Source organism: Mustela nigripes, chromosome 8 (assembly GCF_022355385.1).
Source record: "Mustela nigripes isolate SB6536 chromosome 8, MUSNIG.SB6536, whole genome shotgun sequence".
In the NCBI taxonomy this organism is placed as follows: domain Eukaryota; kingdom Metazoa; phylum Chordata; class Mammalia; order Carnivora; family Mustelidae; genus Mustela; species Mustela nigripes.
In genome coordinates this window covers 44,064,270-44,082,436 of record NC_081564.1, presented here as the reverse complement: position 1 = coordinate 44,082,436, position 18,167 = coordinate 44,064,270, and the positions used below count along the sequence as shown (strand labels likewise).

At 36.6% G+C, this 18,167-nt stretch overlaps 1 protein-coding gene across 8 annotated transcripts in view; it reads right to left on the bottom strand.

The window, feature by feature from the left end:
• Positions 1 to 18,167, bottom strand: part of RBBP8 (RB binding protein 8, endonuclease) — a 104,630-nt gene that overhangs the window by 23,774 nt on the left and 62,689 nt on the right. For 7 of the 8 annotated variants that reach the window (XM_059409341.1, XM_059409340.1, XM_059409338.1 and 4 more), the window contains 6 exons: positions 11,498 to 11,673; positions 9,274 to 9,378; positions 5,452 to 5,546; positions 3,678 to 3,787; positions 1,374 to 2,271; positions 1,168 to 1,291 (listed from right to left, as the gene is read on the bottom strand). In XM_059409341.1, coding sequence (XP_059265324.1) covers positions 1,168 to 1,291; positions 1,374 to 2,271; positions 3,678 to 3,787; positions 5,452 to 5,546; positions 9,274 to 9,378; positions 11,498 to 11,673 — 1,508 coding nt within the window. The remainder of the gene's footprint in view (positions 1 to 1,167; positions 1,292 to 1,373; positions 2,272 to 3,677; positions 3,788 to 5,451; positions 5,547 to 9,273; positions 9,379 to 11,497; positions 11,674 to 18,167) is intronic. The other variant, XM_059409342.1, reaches the window with a different exon arrangement.

Here is an 18,167-nt window from a genome sequence, read left to right as displayed (position 1 = left end):
CAAAGCCTCTGCCTTCGGCTCAGGTCATGATCTCAGGGTCTTGGGATTGAGCCCCACATCGGGCTCTCTGCTCAGTTGGGAGCCTGCTTCCCCCTCTCTCTTCCTGCCTCTCTGCTTGCTTGTGATCTCTCTGTCTGTCAAATAAATAAAATCTTAAAAAAAAATTGTAACACCGTTTGGAGGAGTTTTCAATGTATGTGGACATGAATGACAACTACATAAAGCACAGTCACAAAACACAAAGTGGCATAATATTAACTTTAAGTAGACTGTGGGAGGTTAAATGGAGCAATCATGAGAAAAAAAACCCCAAATCAAAAATGTAAAAAAAAAAAAAAAAAAAAATCAGAAATAAGAGTGAAAAAAGTGTTTTCATACAGAGACTGAAACTATTGCTAGAAGAACAACTGAAGAGTGTGCTTCAGGAAAAAGGGAAATTAAACCTTGAATAAAGGAAAAATTTTGAATGAATAATAAAAGCAAAAATACTACATAGGAAGTATAGAAATATTTAATGGCCGAAAACCAAAAAGACTCATTTTAAACACAGCAAAATTATGAAAAGATTAACATACCTATTAAGAGTAAAAAAGGTTTTTAAGTAAGAGGTTTAGTGCTGTGAAGTGTGTAAACCTGGTGATTCACAGACCTGTACCCCTGGGGATAAAAATATATGTTTATTAAAAAAAAACAAAAAACCCACATAAATGTGTGTGTGTGTGTGTGTGTATACATACATACATATGTTTACCCATAAACATGTAAATGCAAAGAAAAAGGACAGGCTACCTGTGGGGTGAGGAACAAGGTTTAGATGATGAATATTTTACTTTATGTATTTTAAAATTCCACATAGTTTAAAATTTGTAAAACTTCTGTAAAGAAAATAAGAAATTACATAAAATAGGTAAGTCCACAAAATCATCTATAAAAGTAGGTTTTAAAGACCTCAGTTCATTTTTTCAAAAAGCATGAGAGCAGGAAAATCATATGTAAAAGGAAACCAGGGAGAATCATCCTGTAAACACAGAAATATGCAGGAAGAAATGTTTTTCCTAAAACAATTCAATATATTCAAAGAACGTGTATTATATAACACTCAAGATCATTAAAAAGGAGTAGAAATGCTATTTTCTTTTTTGGAAATACTATTTGTAGAAAACATACCTTGACTGTTTTGTACAGACTTTGTTTTAGCAACTCTACATGGATTTAACTGAAGGACGGATGTAAGTTCACATGCTCCACGGACTGACCTGGCTATTTTTACTGGTTCATGAGAATCAGCTCCCTTAAACAGAAAGAATTATTAGCATCTAGATGAAATCATGAACAACCATTTTAATAAAAATACTTGAACATTTAACACAAACCTTCACATCATCGAAAAGATTCTCGGTCTCCAAACTTTCACGTGGACGTAGAGGGATTTTAAAGATGGGATTTTCTTCCTTGATTTGTAATGGTGTTTTATTATCTGGAGATGATTTACCTAAGGACTGGAGGATGCACTCCTGTAAACAGGGTTCCTCTGGGGCATCTCTGGTTAACACACAGCTCCCGCTCAAGGCTTTGCGGCTCGAGGAAGAGCCCTTTGGAATGGGCTTCAAGGCCTCATAGAGAGTCACTTGCCTAAATCTGATTTTAGAGGTCTCACTTCCCTGGCTTTTCTCTTGACGCTGAATAGCCGAAAATCGGTCAGACAGATCTAGAGGTTTATCCATCACATAGTCTCCATTCATGGAAGAATGACTATCCAGTAACAAGGGAAAGGCGTTCTCTTTATCAAAAGAGGCTTGGGGGCTGCTTACTTCATCTTCACTTTCTTCCTCAATTTTCTTCCTTTTAGATGTTCTCCCTCCCAGTGATTTCAGGGGTATCACAAGTTTGTCTTTATCAGTGATAGCATCTTTAATATGATCAAAACCATCCTGTTCATTTTTGGATTCACTTACGTTTTTACTGATAAGCATCTGCTTACTAGAAGATGATTGGTTAATGATCTTGTTCCCTTCAGACCCAAGATTATGATGTGTGAAAAGGACACTATCTTCAGATTTTGATCTAGTTTTCTCTGATTTAGAAGTAGAAGTGTTGTTGATGGGTACTGTTTTCAGAAGGTTTTTTTTCCCAGTCTCTAAGAGAGAAGGGGATAAACTTGTATTCAAACCTAAACTACGTTTCATATTAGAAGTAGCTCCAAATACAGGAGAAGATACCCGAGTAGTTAATTCTTCTTGAGGAGGAGTCTTTGACTTAGAATCTGAAAATCTAAAAAAAATAAGAAGTGGTAAAACTTTTTTCCTACTAAAGAAATAGGGTAAGAATTTTAAGACAAGCATCTGAGAAAACTTACACTAATACAGAATTATTAATATTAAGGGTCTTAGACTCAGTACGGTATTACACTCAGATGATTAACCAACATTTTTTTTGAAATAGGGTAGAGCTGTCAGCTTTTTTCATTTGGCTGACAAAAAACAGAGGAAAATGATACAGTAAATCTATCTTAATACCTTGATATTCCTATACATAAATATTTTTCCTAAGTAATTCAGAAAACTTCACTGTATAAGAAAATTATATTTTATTAAATTCTACTGGAGACCCAAACTCTTTTTTTAGTATGAAATCTTGTCATAAGTGACTTTAAGAAACAAACTCCTCCTACAGAATTGAACATAACTTAGGAGCCAGTCTGCCTGTAGCAGAGCAGACAGCTGTGACAGCAGGAGTATTAAGGTGAAGTCTGAAGATGTGGAATGGGTAAGAGCTCTGGCTCTAGTCATTAACAGTCATGTGGTGTTAAATCAGGCATTAATTTCTGTGGAGCTGCGTTTCTGTTGACTAAAAAACAGGAGCAATAAAACCCACTTTAACGAGTTACTTTGGTGACAAATTAAATATGATAGATGCATCTAAAACCAAAAGCGCTTTTAAAAAGCAAAACAATACACAAATATAGTTATTATTAGTGGATGTTCTGAAATTCATAAATGAGATACAATGCAATCTTGAAAATTCATCAAAGCTTATAGGAGCATTTTATACAACATTTTTCTTTTGGAAATACAAACACAGAAGGGATGACTGGGTCTTGATAGAGGCAGAGGAAAAAGGCTGGAAACTTAAATAATGCTTCACAGAAGTACAAAAAGAATCTAAAAAATAATATCCATCTCTCTATAGTAATGCAAAAGGCCCTCAATTCATCATAAAGTGGGGAAAAGATGTATTTTTTAATTAATTATTTATTTGAGAGAGAGAGAGAGAGAGAGAGAGAGAGAGAATCTCCAGCAGACTCCCCTCTGAGCATGGAGCCTGACTTGGGGCTCAATCTCATGATCCTGACTGAGATCATGACATGAGTTGAAATCAAGAGTAGTACAATTAACCGATTTTGTCACCCTGGTACCTCATGGGGAAAATATTTTTTAAAATAAAAATTAATAGAGGTTCCTTGTTGGCTCAGTCAGTAAAGCACACAACTCCTGATCTCAGGGTCCTGAGTTTAAGCCCCTGTTGGGCATGGAGCCTGCTTAAAAATAAATAATAAATAAATACAACCAGAATGACAAACTATATGCTGACAGAAACAGTTTGATTACACAGAACTCACTGTAATGAGATCTCACCAACAGTCTGTAAATTTTTTTAACCAAAGTGCCCCAAATTACCTTGAGCTATCTTCATTAATTCTTATAGATTCCTCAAAAGGTTGTTTCTTGTGATCTTCTAAACATTGATAGAGTTCATCACCAAGAGGGCTCATGGGACCCTGAGATTCCTTCAATAATAAAATATAAATACATAAATACAATGGAAGATTACTCATTCTTAAAGAGGAATGAAATGTTGATACATGCTGTGATGTGGATGAACCCCCAAAATGTGGTAGAAGAAGCCAGACTCAAAAGCCACATAATGTAGGATTCCATTTATATGAATTTTCCAGAATAGGCAACCCTTAAGGATAAAAAGCAGACTGGTAATTGCCAGGGGCTGTGGGTACTGAGGAATGAGGAGTGAATGTTTAACAGATACAAGTATTATTCTGGGGTGATGAGAATGCTTTGGAACCAGAGATGGGGTAGCTGCAAAATACTGTGAATAAATGAATAAATACTGTGAATAAATGTCACTGAACTGTAGATTTTAAAATGGTTAATTTTATGTCATGTGCTTTTCACCACAATAAAAAAAAAATAAGATGTACTTTTAAGTTTAAAGAGAGAAAGCCATCAATTTATTTTACTATTTGAAGTAAGTACATTCTACTACTGGTATGTAACACTCCATCAACTCCAATTCCAAAACACATTAAGACGAGGCAAAAGGAATAAAGATAATTATTTATGCTGACAGTAAACAAATTTAAAAGAATCCTTTAGAGAGTGGTGCTTCTCAAACTTTTACATGCATTCAAGTCAACCAGGGACCTTGTGAAAACATAAGTTCTCTTGCTGTAGGTCTGGCGTGGGGTCTGAGATTGTCTGTCGCTAACAGAAATTTAAGGTAATGAAGATGCTGTTGGCCTATGGATCACACCTGGAATAGCATGTTTTTAGAGATCAGCTCCCTTAATATATTTGGTGTTTAAACTACTTACTTGTCAGATTTATGGGTAGGAGGGAATTAGAAACCATTAAGACACATTTAAAGTTCAAAGGTTAAAAACTACCCACTACCACTGGAAGAGTGGTTTAAAACTAGAAAAAGCAAAAACAAGATCCAAATGTAATGAAAAATCAATTCAATTTTTAAAAATTTAACAGTAAGACAATTTTATAAGAGCAAATATACATTTACTGCCTAAAGCAAAGGAACAGTATTTTAAAGTTGTATAAAAATAAAACTTAAAATTGAAGAGTTAAGTTTTTTGTTTTTAGGGATCACTTAAGGAAAAAAAGTGAATGTGCCTGATGTAAGTAAGGAAGTACTAAAACAATGAAAAGAAATTCATTAGATCAATTTCTAATTCAATCCCTAAGAATTAGATTGCACATATAAAGACAAAAAGCTAAAGCATCTATAGCAGTCCCAAGAACTCAGCCTGTTTTCCAAAACAAACCCCAGTTTAAAGGATATTGAAAAGTTCCAATAAATTCTGACACCAACCTTAAGGTTTAAATCTTCATTGAGACAAAACAAGGTAGGAATAGGGAGGACAGAGGAAGCAAGGAAGGGTTGGCCAAACCCTCCAAGCCATCACCACTCTCCCTAAATTTTTACTCAACCCACAACCTATGATATAAAGAATTCTAGACTCTAGGTTTTTCGGACGCTGGAGTAGATAATATAAATGGGCCTTTCTAACCATATCAATTTTGTTCTAGGCCTTTATCCCATGATCCTTGGATAAAATAACTTTTCTCTTGCTCAATTCTCTAAAAATCGACCTAAAAGGACACCAATTAATTCATATTATCACCAAACTAAACAATTACTTACAGATTCTTCTTGAACACTAAATCCAAGTGTTTCAGCAACAACTGTAGCTAAGTTAAAAGATGACTTATCAGTAGGACAATTGCTTGTTCCACGTTCTAAGTAAGAAAAAAAAAACTGCAATTACACAATTGTAGAAATGAGATATACTGAAAAATACAAAAAAGGAAAAAACGAAGCTCAAAGAACCACTCTATAGATAGCACTGGACAACTGTAAAATTCTGTGCAAAGAAGTCCAAAATATCTATTATAATAATAATAAATTAAATTGCAGGTACCTAGCATTTACATTTGCCAAGTTTTTTTTAGCTAAGGTTTTCTATTTTTCCTAAATGAACAGAATGCAATAAGCAGATTATTTTTCTTATTGCCACTGAAAAAACCCCCCAAATTCATATATAATTGTGCTGGATTTCTTGCAGTCTGAGATACAACATGAATATAAAATTGTATTTGTAGTATCTTTCATGAAAACATACTTTGTGGGAGAGATTTTCAGCACTGCATAATTTAAGATTTAGGCTAACACATATTTACAGAAATCGTCTGTGTTCAAGTATTTAACAAAGTTTTATGTGTACAGAGTTTCAACAAATCAACAGGTATTGATGGGACACATACTATGTTATAGGCATTGTGCCAGGCACTAGATGAGAAGAAAGAAGGTTCTTGTCCTCAAGGAGTTTAAGGACTGATACAGGTGAAACAGAAAGGTGAAAAGAATTGCAATAAAATGTGATAAAAATTAAAGGTACAAAACGAGGGACTTAAACATAGAGGAAGGACTCCTAAATTTGTCTTGGGTTATCAGGGAGAGTTATAACAAGTGATGCCTAAGGTGATCCCTTGGTCACCTTAGCAAGAGGATCTGGAGAGGTCACCTGGGCCCAGGCACAGAGGGAAGGACTCTAAGTTAATGTGAAAGGGTTCAGAAACGTGAAATAAAACTGCATGTTTAGAGAACTAGAGGTGTTTTAATTGCTGGAAATCAAAATGCAGAAGATATAGCTATAGCAGGACATAAGCCCAGAGACGCCATCGAGGAACCTCTCTCACTTTCTCTCTCTCTCTCTCTCTCAGGGGTGTGGAGAGGTGAAGAATGGAATCCCTCCCCTACTTTATTCAACTGGAATGAATGGGAGATAATACAGACGAGCTACAGAACACAGATCATTTTTTTGGCTTCGAAGAGAAGCTATAGCTAAGGACAGAGAAAATTAAAAGAGGGGTTATTTTTAAAAAGATGGAAGGTAATATATGCGTATATTGAAAAGAAAAAACCTGAAGAGAAGCTGGAGATATAAGAAAAGAGGACAACTGAGGGAGCAAAGTCCTGGCAACAGGAGATGAGCAGCAGACAAGAATGGGCTCCAGAGTGTAGACAAGTAAGGATCTGCCACACTCAGTGTTATGTCTCCAGCACCCTTCGCCAGACAGTCTGTCTATACACATGTATACACACACACACACACATACATACACAGTAATATGAAATGACTTGTTAGCTTTTAGAGAATAAGTTTTGTACTCACATTAAGTGAATGTGATTAACCTTGACCAACCCTTTCAACTGAGCTCTGGATTTCATCTCCTCTCACCTTTTCACGGATGTAGCAACTCTTCCCTCTTTCCTTAGAATTATTCATCTCTCTCTATTTGATCATTCCATCAACATAAAAATATGCTGCACAGGGGCGCCTGGGTGGCTCAGGTGGTTGACCATCCACCTCTTCGTTTTTGGCTCAGGTTGTATTCTTAAAGTCCTCCGATCAAGCCAGGTGTCTGGCCCCTCGCTGAGTGGAGTCTGCTTGTCCCTTTCCCTCTGCTCCTTCCCCCACCCCACAGCTTGCTTTCTCTCTCTCAAATAAATAAATAAATTTAAAAAATATGCTGCATATGCTATAATATCCCATCTTTTAACATCCTCACTTGACCCATTTTCTAGCTACTGTCCCATTCTCCTTTCCCCTTTACCATAAAACACCTTGAAGGACCAGTTTGCAAGTGTTCTCTCTGCTTACTCTCCTAGCTTCTTTTGACATGCAACAGTCTGGCTGAATACCATTACATTTTAACAATTTGTGTTACGAGTTTTAATACTGCATGATCTGCATGAGACCACATCCAATAGTCAACTTTCAGTCTTCATATTCCCTGACTTATTAAGCACTGTCTGCCACAGCTGGCCACCTCTTTCTCTCTCCACATGGCTTAAAGGACACTACTTTATCTTAGTTCTTTTTTAAAAGAATATGTATTTATTTATTTGAAAGAGAGAGAGAGAGCAGAGGGAGAGGGAGAGAAGGAGACTCCTTGCCGAGCACAGAGTCTGATGCAGGGCTTGATCCCAAGATCATGACCTGAGCAGAAATCAAGAGTTAGATGCTTAACCAACTGAGCCACCTAGGAGCCCCTACCTCAGTTTTATCTTACTGGCAGCTTCTTCTCTGGCTACCTACTTTGTTGGTTCCTCCTCATTTTCACAACCTCTAAATCACCATCTAGTCAGCTGTAATATTGCCTTTAAGGAGGTGAAAAATGGTTCTGAAAGCAAAGGAGTCTTTTTATGCATAAAGCACTTCTACATACACTCGTAGCGTAGGTCGGTAGTATTCAATTTCCATGGAAAATTGGTTAGGGGAAAAAGTGTCTAAAAAGGCTAGGGTGGTGGTAAGAAAAATAGCTGAGAATCGCTACTTTATATAATGAAGCACCCCAGAGCTAAGTACTTTAACTTCCTCTCTTCTCTATCTACAGTCACTTGCTTGGTAATCTCATCTAGTTTTCTGACTTTAATACCACCTACACGCTAACAATTCCCATTCCTCTCTCTTAGACATTTCTAAACTCACATCCAATTACTTACCTTACTTGAATGTCTATCTAGCATCTCAGAATATTCTCAAAAAACAAACTCTGATTTCTAACCACCCCATCCCCACCCCCACTTTATAAACCTGATGTTCCTGGTCTCTTTCTTCTTAGTAAACAGCAGCTCTAAAGAAGAGAGTTGCCCAGACCAGTCTCCCCTCACTCACTTGGCCCCAGACACAGAGGCTTCCTTAATGTTCTTCCTAAAGAACCAAACAACACCCTGATTCCAGGGCCTTTGTGCTCTGACTTCTCTATCTGGGGTGTCCCTTCCCCCAAATCTACATAACTCCCTTGCTTCCTTATGTCTCTCCTCAAGTATCACTTTCTAAAGTGTGGCTTCCTAATATATTTTTAAATATTTTATTTATTTATTTGCAAGAGAGAGTGAGAGAGAGATCACGAGCAGGGGGGTAAAAGTAGAGGGAGAAGCAGACTCCCTACTGAGCAGGGAGCCGGATGCAGGACTCAATTCTAGGACCCTGGGGTCATGACCTGAGCCTAAAGCAGATGCTTAACTGAATGAGCCACCTAGGAGCCCCCTAATATCTCTTCTTATCCAGCTTTATTCTTTAGAACACATGCTTCTACCTAATATGTATTTATTTTCTTTTTCCCTCATCTAGATTGTACACTCTATGAGGTTTAGGGCTTTGTTTTGTTCAGTGCCTGGTATACAGTAGGCACTCAAGTACTTGTTGGATGAATGAATAAAGCACAGAAAAGCCTGTTTACTTAAAATTATTAGCTATTTGTATTAAAATGGATGGGATACTACTATGAATTAATAATAGGATAACATGACTTTCCAATATGAAAAAGACTGCTATTCAACCAATAATACAAGCAAAATCATATGGAAAATACTGTCTAATTCAGACTTTTGGCCACTCTTGCCCACCAGTAATCACAAACTTTAAACTTATAAAGTAAATCTCAGTATGTTGCTTACTAGCCACGGGGGACTGACTCTGATCACAAGTGTCAGCCACTAGAATTTCACTTTCATTAGGTTTATGTTGTGGATAAGCTGAAGACTTTGGAACTTTTCTCAGTTCTAAAGGGAGAAAAAAGATTACATATAAATAAATAATTATGATACAAAATACCAAAATATATTATAAGCCAAAACAAACTTGTCTTGCATTAGAAGTATTATTTTACTGAAAAAAATTTTCATATTCCTATGAAGAGTTCTTTCTTTCAGTTTCACTAAGAAACAAAGAAGTCAGAACTGTGAGAGAAAAGGACTAGAATAGATAAGCTTCTTCTGACCTAACCATCCTAGAGTTCTAATATTTTAATACATCTTTTCCTTATATATTTGTTGCAAATCAGTAGGCTCATTTAAAATGAATACTGCATCATATATCTCAATAATCTTTGTTTTTAGAGTTTTTACTTATTGGAAGGAAATCCCAAAATATGCTTTATTAGAAACCATTCCAATGTTTAAGGATTTAATTTAACAAAAACCAAAAAAAGGACAAAGTAAAGGGAAAGAGACTTTTATTAACTATAACTAGAAAATAATATAACACCCTATAAAATTTAAAATAAGGAAGGGTAATAATAAGGGAATAAAACCATGTAAACAAGTTTTAAAACAATTTGCATGGCTCAAAAACGATCTTGTATTTTATAACCAAAATTTTAGATTATCAGTAAAAAGGGATCAGAGCAAGATTAAAACAGAAAAATTAAGTTTTTAAAAAAAATATTTTATTTATTTATTTATTTGACAGACAGAGATCGCAAGTAGGCAGAAAGGCAGGCAAAGAGAGAGCTGGGGAAACAGGCTCCCTGCTGAGCAGAGAGCCCGACACGGGGCTCGATCCCAGGACCCTGGGATCAAGACCTGAGCTGAAGGCAGAGGCTTTAACCCACTGAGCCACCCAGGCGCCCCGAAAAATTAAGTTTTAAAACAGTTAAAGGTTATTTTCATATGATGAATAAATAAACCCAAAGCATTATACAAGATATAAAAAAATACTTTCCTAATAAAGAAAACTGCTGTAATTTGTTTTTTTTAGGTATTCTTACAGATGGATTTAAACATGATCTAATATGTAGAGGCTTATCTGTAGTGATTTTGTCAGATAGCAGACTAAAAGGCCAAAGAACGTTCACTTTAGAGTCAAGACCTTACATTTTACTTTTTTTAATTCCTAATTAAATGTAAGATTTGTAGCAGTTCTTTTGTTTTCCACTAGATGGTGATGCAAGCTCATATAAAATGGAAAAAAGAAATGGTGCCACTTTTCCAATATCAAAGAATAAGATCTACTTTTTATTTTAAAGGCATAGCTACTCTTAGTTTATTTGTATTACGAAATTATCTCTAGAAATATGTACAATCCTTCCTCCAAATGCTTTCTTTGTTACTATTTAGGTAAAATGAAAGTCTTTACTTCATATCAGTATTAAAAGAAATAATCATTGTATCATATCACGTGATAAATTTCAGGGCTATATGCAAAGGCAGTTTCAAAGTATTTAGCAGAGGTGGTAAATAGGCCTGGAGTTAGAAATATGTCACTGATTAAGCCACAAAGTAGATACTTTATAAAGCCATTTCTTGGTTACCATCAATTGCTACATATTATAACAAAAACAGCCAATTAAAGCTACTGGTAGGAGGAGCTATGGGTCAGACATGGAAAGTACAAAAATTTAGCTCCAGGGTGATCTGTATTTGAATTCTGACTCATCTACTTACTTGACAAGTGACCCAGAGTCAATTATCTAATCCCTCTGAAGAGCAAACCTTTCTTCATTACAAAATGAAGATACTGACAGCTACCTTCCAAGCTTGTCAGAAGGATTAAAATATAGTAATAACTCACTTGAATCACTCAGCATATACCTGGCACACAGTAGGTGAAAATTAACATTAAGTTCCCTTCCCTTTTTCCTTCTAATCCCACTCAGTTATAATCATAGGAATATTTTTTTAAATAAAAAGAGAAATATACACTACATTTATAAAATGCTGGGGGTTTACATATTCAGAGAAGCAATGCACGCCTATACATAACATAGGCAGAAAATGTTGTGACATACAGTTGCAAAGTAAGTTCCGTAACTGGCTATCTTCCTTCCCCTAGTTGGAAGAACAGAAAAACTCACCATAGCAGAACACTCTTGTATACACTATTAAACTCAAAAACCCTTACCGTTTGCACACCCAGACTGCTCTAGTGTAGCATGTGTTTGTTCTGTGTATCGGACACGGAGGTTCTCCTTTCTTCGGAGCCGATTAACGCCCGAGAATGAAAAAGCTGTTATTGGTGAATCTGGAATAACATTTTCCTCAGAGTCAAGATCAGCCGCTTGGTGCTGTTGATCATTTCTAGAGGAAAATAATGATAAATGCAAGAAAATTAATGCAACACATATTTATTAAAACATCTCTCTTTAGCATGGACTTATAAAAGAACACAGGTATGAAGCTGTAAGAGATGTAATTACTTGCATTTAATACTCCAAATCTAAATACAAGGAATAGAGAAGTATTCAAATGTTTAGAGTGCCAAGCGGGGAACACTACTGTAAGAAGTGAAGTACAAAGTGTAGTTGGGGGTACCTCGAGGTGAAATGAAAAGAACTTCAAATGGGAGAGAAAATGGGCAGAGGAGCTACACATTTGAGTGAAGGCATTCGATACTCTGCACCTGGCATTAGAGAAGGGCAAGCTAGAACTACATGAGCAAGAGCCTTGATTAAGTTTGTGCATAACTTATAAAGCAAGAGGAGAAGAGTTAATTAAGGTTTTGGAGCATGGAAATAATGTGACAATTGAGCAGCAAGACTGCAACATGGACTGGGACAGAAAGAATGGAGGCAAGGAATCAATTTGGCAGTGTCTATCATGATCCAGGCAAGAGTTTCTGTGGGTTTGAATTAGAACGCTGAAAATAGGGGCGCCTGGGTGGCTCAGTCAGTTAGGTGGCTGCCTTAGGCTCTGGTCATGATCCCAGGATCCTGGGATCAAGTCCTGCATCTGGACCCCGGCTCAGTGGGAAGCCTGCTTCTCCCTCTCCCTCTGCCTGCTGCTCCCCCTACTTGTGCTCTGTCAAAAAATTAATAAATAAAAATCTTTTTTAAAAATGTTGAAAATAGCTATGGAGAGGAAGGGGCCAATGTTAAATACTGTGGTAGTAAAATCAACATGATTTGGTAACTGACAAACACAGGGTGATGAATAATACTAACAGTGAAAATTACCAACATCTGTTGGAGGTTTATATTGCCAGGCACGAAGGAGAAGTGCTACATGCATCGGTTTAATTATCACGACTGTATGTGCTATAAATACCACTCTCATTTTATAAATGAGAAAATGAAGATATGGAAGTTAAGTCACTTATTAAAAAATTAGTAACAGAAGCAATATCTAAGTCCCGGCAGCCAGATCCCAGGTCAGTAGTGAGAAGCACTCAATGTGTTATCCTTAGTGTAGACCCTGAGACTAATAACTGACTACAACAAGTAGGATTCACACTTTGAGTTTCCACCACTGCTTCTACCCCGGCCCCCTTACAATGTACTCTCAACACATCAGTCATAAAAGCCCTACTAAAACTTCAGTCATAGAGTATCACTCCTCTGATTAAAATCTGCCATATCTCCCCATTTCACTTGAAACACAAGTCAAAGTCTTTTAGATGATCTAATTTTCCCCCTCCTCCTATTACCTCTCTGATCTTTTTTTAAAAATTATATTCTACTCCAATCAGCCTCAGTTTCTCAATATACCCACTTTAGGTTCCTTGTTCTAGCTCTCCCGTCTGCTTGGAATGCTCAACCCCAGATAACACTTAGCTATCTCATTTCCTTCAAGTCCTTCCTTTAGTTTTACTTTCCTATCAGTGCCTACCTCGAACATGCTCTTTAAAACTGTAACCTCTTGGAGTGCTTGGGTGGCTCAGTTGGTTGAGTGCTGGACTCTTGGTTTTGGCTCAGGTCATGATCTCAGTGTCATGATATTGAGCCCTGCGTTGGCTCTGCACTCAGTAGAGATTGAGATTCTCTCCCTCTCCCCACTCCCTGCTCATGCTCTCTAAAATAAAATCTTGAAAAAAATAAAAAAATATAATTGTAACCTTGTTCCCACACCTTCGGTACTCCTGTTCCTTGTAACTCTGCTCTGTTTACTTTATCCACAGTATTTATGGCTTTCAAACTTAGTATATAATTAATTTGTCTATTGTTGACCTGCCAGAATGTAAGCTCTAAGAGGATAAAGAATCTTTGGCTCACTGATGCATCAAGTATCTACAACAGTGGGCACTTGGTACATGCTCAATAAATATTTGTTAAATGAATGAATATGAGAGGGTCCCAGATTCTATTAGAAAAATAAATTTGTGCTGATCCAGGCATGTATTTTTGCCCAACTCAATTCTAAGACCAATGACACCTTAAGACTAGGTTTGGACCGAATTGTGGTTATCGAGTAAATAGTTAATTAACTTGAACTCAATTGACTTTCCCATGTAAAATGATTACTGATCTTATTGGTCAATTCTTTTTTTCTTTTTTTTTTAAATAATTATTGGTCAATTCTTCCCAGTCTGTCAGGCATTCAAGGCTTTATGTGATAAAACCAGTCTATCTATTATACTTATTATCAATTTGTAATACTATTTCTAAAAAAAGAAGCAATGAGAATTTTATAAACTATGACCAACAGAGATTTAAAAAAATTACAATATTAATTTTTCCTAATACAGATTTATATCTTAATTTCCTGGATAATATCAGTAGCCTATAATCCTATATTCTATACTGAGGAAAATCTTTAGAGCTAATATCTACTTTTTACTGTTTTATTGTGGAAAAATAGAGTAAGTTAAGGTCATATGAGAAAGCCTTATAAATTAATGGAGTGTAAAATCTATCTGACCTTGCCTTAACCAATCATGTCACAGGCTATCTGCCTATTAGTCATGAAAATTCAACCTGGAACATGAATGAGTCACAAGAAATTGATTTCCTGGCAGACAACCTATAAGTAGTGGGGGTCACAAAAGGAAAATAAAAACAAAGCCTAAAAACCCTAGATCTAATTAGAGGTGTCTAAACCAGTACAAGTAAATTAAGTACTGTTTTTTTTTTTAAAGATTTTATTTATTTATTTGACAGAGAGAGATCACAAGTAGGCATAGAGGCAGGCAGAGAGAGAGAGAGGAGGAAGCAGGCTCCCCGCTGAGCAGAGAGCCCGATGCAGGACTCGATCCCAGGACCCTGAGATCATGACCTGAGCCGAAGGCAGCGGCTTAACCCACTGAGCCACGCAGGTGCCCTAAGTACTGGTTTTGTCTTCTTTTGTCATAAAAGGGAAATTTGAAAAACCAAAAAAACTTCCATGTATTAACCAAGTCTCTTCTTTAAAGCATTAGTCTCACTAATTTTTGAGAAACATAAGAAGTTCATGCTATAGCTTTAGTTATTATGCACACTGGTCTACTTTCTTTCACTTTTCTAACAGTATAAGAGTAAAATTTTTTTTTTAAAGATTTTATTTATTTATTTGAGAGAGAGACAGTGAGAGAGAGCATGAGCGAGGAGAAGGTCAGAGGGAGAAGCAGACTCCCCGTGGAGCTGGGAGCCTGATGCGGGACTCGATCCCGGGACTCCGGAATCATGACCTGAGCCGAAAGCCGTTGTCTAACCAACTGAGCCACCCCGGTGTCCCGAGTAAAATTTTTTTGATTGCGTGTTTTATTTGTTGGCCTTTCCTTAAATTCCTTTCAAAACAACTTAAATTGTTTTTTTTCTTAAGACCTATAAAGATTCAGGGTCTCACTCTGTAAAAAGAGTCTACAAAAAAGTTTTTTAACATTCAGCTTTTCTCCTCTAAAGAACTTAGTTAAAACATGATTTAAATTTAACAAAGCAGTTATAGCCATCAAGTTTACTTAAACATTCTGATTTTCAAAAAAGGGAAAAGAACCTTAAAACACAAACTAGTGAGTCTACTACCCTGATCTCTTAGAACCAGTATGCACTTATAATATTCATAATTCAAGTAAGACTAATTTTAATTCTGAGGAATGTTTTATTGTATATGAAGCTCTCACAGGAAGGCATGTGACAATGATTCTCTTGATATCATCTCCTGAAGAATGATAATGAAGGAAATATGTAGTAGTATGCCTCAGGGTTCCATCCTCAAGCAGATTTTGCTCAACATTTTTTAAATGATTTTGATGAAGGGCCCTAATGGAATATTCATCAAATTTGTCAAAGACATAAAGCTAAGAATAAAAGCTAACTTAATACATGGCAAGAAAAAAAAATCAACATATGAAAGACCCCCCAGAGGTGGGAATAATGGGCCAAATCTAACAAAATAAAATAGAACAGGTTAAATGTGAGATTATAAGCCTCAATGAACTGAGTCAGAAAAGAGAGAATCCAGGCTCTGCCACCTATACAGGCAGAAAACCTTTGGAGGATGCTTTAGCACGAAACTACAGAAAGGTTATACAAACTCTGAAGTGAGGAAGACCTGTATTCAAATGATAGGTCTGACACTTATCAGTCACGGTGGATTCCGTGTCTATAAAGTACGGTACTGTAATTTCCCGCTTCCTTTTTGCAGGAAAGCTGTGAAAAGTAATATATGTAAAGATGAAATCCAATGCCCAGAGAACAGTATTTAATCAATAGTGCTCTTATTTACTTTTTTAAAGATTTTATTTATTTGACAGAGAGAGACACAGCAAGAGAAGGAACACAAGCAGGGTGAGTGGCAGAGGGAGAAACAGGCTTCCCACCGAGCAGGGAGCCTGATGTGAGGGTTGAACCCAGGACCCTGGGATCATGACCTGAGCCGAAGGCAGAGACTTTAACCCACTGAGCCACCCAGGCGCCCGAAAGCCATGACTCTTACGTCCTGTATTTTTATCTAAAACAATATATCTACAAGTAGAGGATAGGAAAGACTCTGGCTTCAAGGTTCTAGTCACAGTAAGACCAATAAGAATCAACCAATAATATTTATGTGCTGTGACCACATAAATATAAGTAGAAAGATACAAAAATGGAGAGAGCAAGATTGCCCTATTAGTCAGACCATACCTAGAATATGGAGTACTTTTATTTTTTTTCTTTTTTTAAGAAAGAGAATGCATGCGCATGCATGGTGAGGAGGAGGAGAGGGAGGGAGAATCTCAAGCAGACTCTCCACTGAGCACAGAGCCCAACACGGACCTCGATCTCTGGACCCTGAGATCATGACCTGAGCCACAATCAAGAGTGGGACACTTGACCGACTGAGCTCCCCAGGTGACCCTAGAATACTGAGTTCTTAGTTAGGATAATGACAAACTAAAACGTTAAAGAGAAAAGGTCTTTGAAGTCTTGAAGTAATGCCTCCTGAGGAACAGTGTAAGAACAGAGGATATTTACCTTAAGGAAGAGTAAGACTCAGGAGGGCCCTGACAGTTGTCTTCAAGAATGTAAAAAGTGGCTCAGTGGTTTAAAGCCTCTGCCTTCAGCTCTTGATCCCATGGTCCTGGGATCGAGCCCCCCCGTCAGGCTCTCTGCTCGGCGGGGAGCCTGCTTCCCTTCCTCTCTCTCTGCCTGCCTCTCTGCTTACTTGTGATCTCTGTCTGTCAAATAAATAAAAAAATAAAATCTTAAGTAAAAGAGCAAAAAGTAGAAGAGGGGGTATCTTGTTTCAGATGCTCGCAGAAAGCAAAACCAGAATCAACAAATAACCTGTAAGTGGACTGAATTCTACACAAACTTGGAAAGAACTTTCTATTAATATCTCACTAGAATTAAACAGGTTTGAGAGATTAAAATTGCAGTGGAAGTGTTCAAACAATGGTTATTTGTTAAGAAAATTATATACGGAATTCAATTTGGAAAAAAGTGAAAATGAAACGAATATTACAGTCCTTGAATGTCTAAACTGCTTTGACCTTCACTGATTCAGTATATCCATTTCCTAAAACACAGAGAGCCATGACCTCAACACTTAGCTTATTTATTGCTTTCTGTGGCTGGCAGAGTTGAATATACATATATGCATACACACACATAATTTTTAAAACTTTAAGACAGCAGATTTTTTCTGAATAACTTCTTACTATAGTGTCATTAAATAACTGTCCTACCATATAAGTTATCTGTAACATTAAAACCAGCTTAGGTCAGAATTACTGGATTTAACAAGCAGAGGTGTAAGTCAAATGTTTTTTCTAAGTGAACGTTCAGAGGGATTTTAGGCACTAACAGCATAATGTTACAGTGGTTTAGGGAGTCAAAGAAAAAAGATACTACTTGCCATTTTTTTAAACTGCCAAGCAAAAGTATATTTGTTTTAGGAGAGCAAGCTACAAAAGAGGTTGGCTTATGAGAATAACAACTACCTTAAACTTCAGAAGAGAACTTAAAGGCACAATAGAAAAGCCCCTACACTGTTCTGATTCAGACATGTCTGAAATAAAAGATGCATACTTCGAAGCTCATCCATATGGTTACTCTTTACTATAATTTCAAACTTTAGCTTTTATTTCTTTTCTAAAATATCAGTGAGCTTTAACGAAAAACCTGTAACTTTCAGAACACTAAAAGTAAACTAATTCTGAGTAAATTTGAATTCATATTTCACCAGTTTCAATTCACTTTATGTACCTTGGTTTTGGAAGTGTTTATGTTTCTAATCCCATATTAACCTCTACATGTTCATTATCTTATCTTTGGTATTCATAAATACCAAGGCTGAGGTGTTCAGAATGCCATAAGCTACATGTAAATCACTTCACAAACCATTAATTAATGTAGGCCAACAATCACTTATCTGCAATCTTTGGAACCAGATGTGATGTG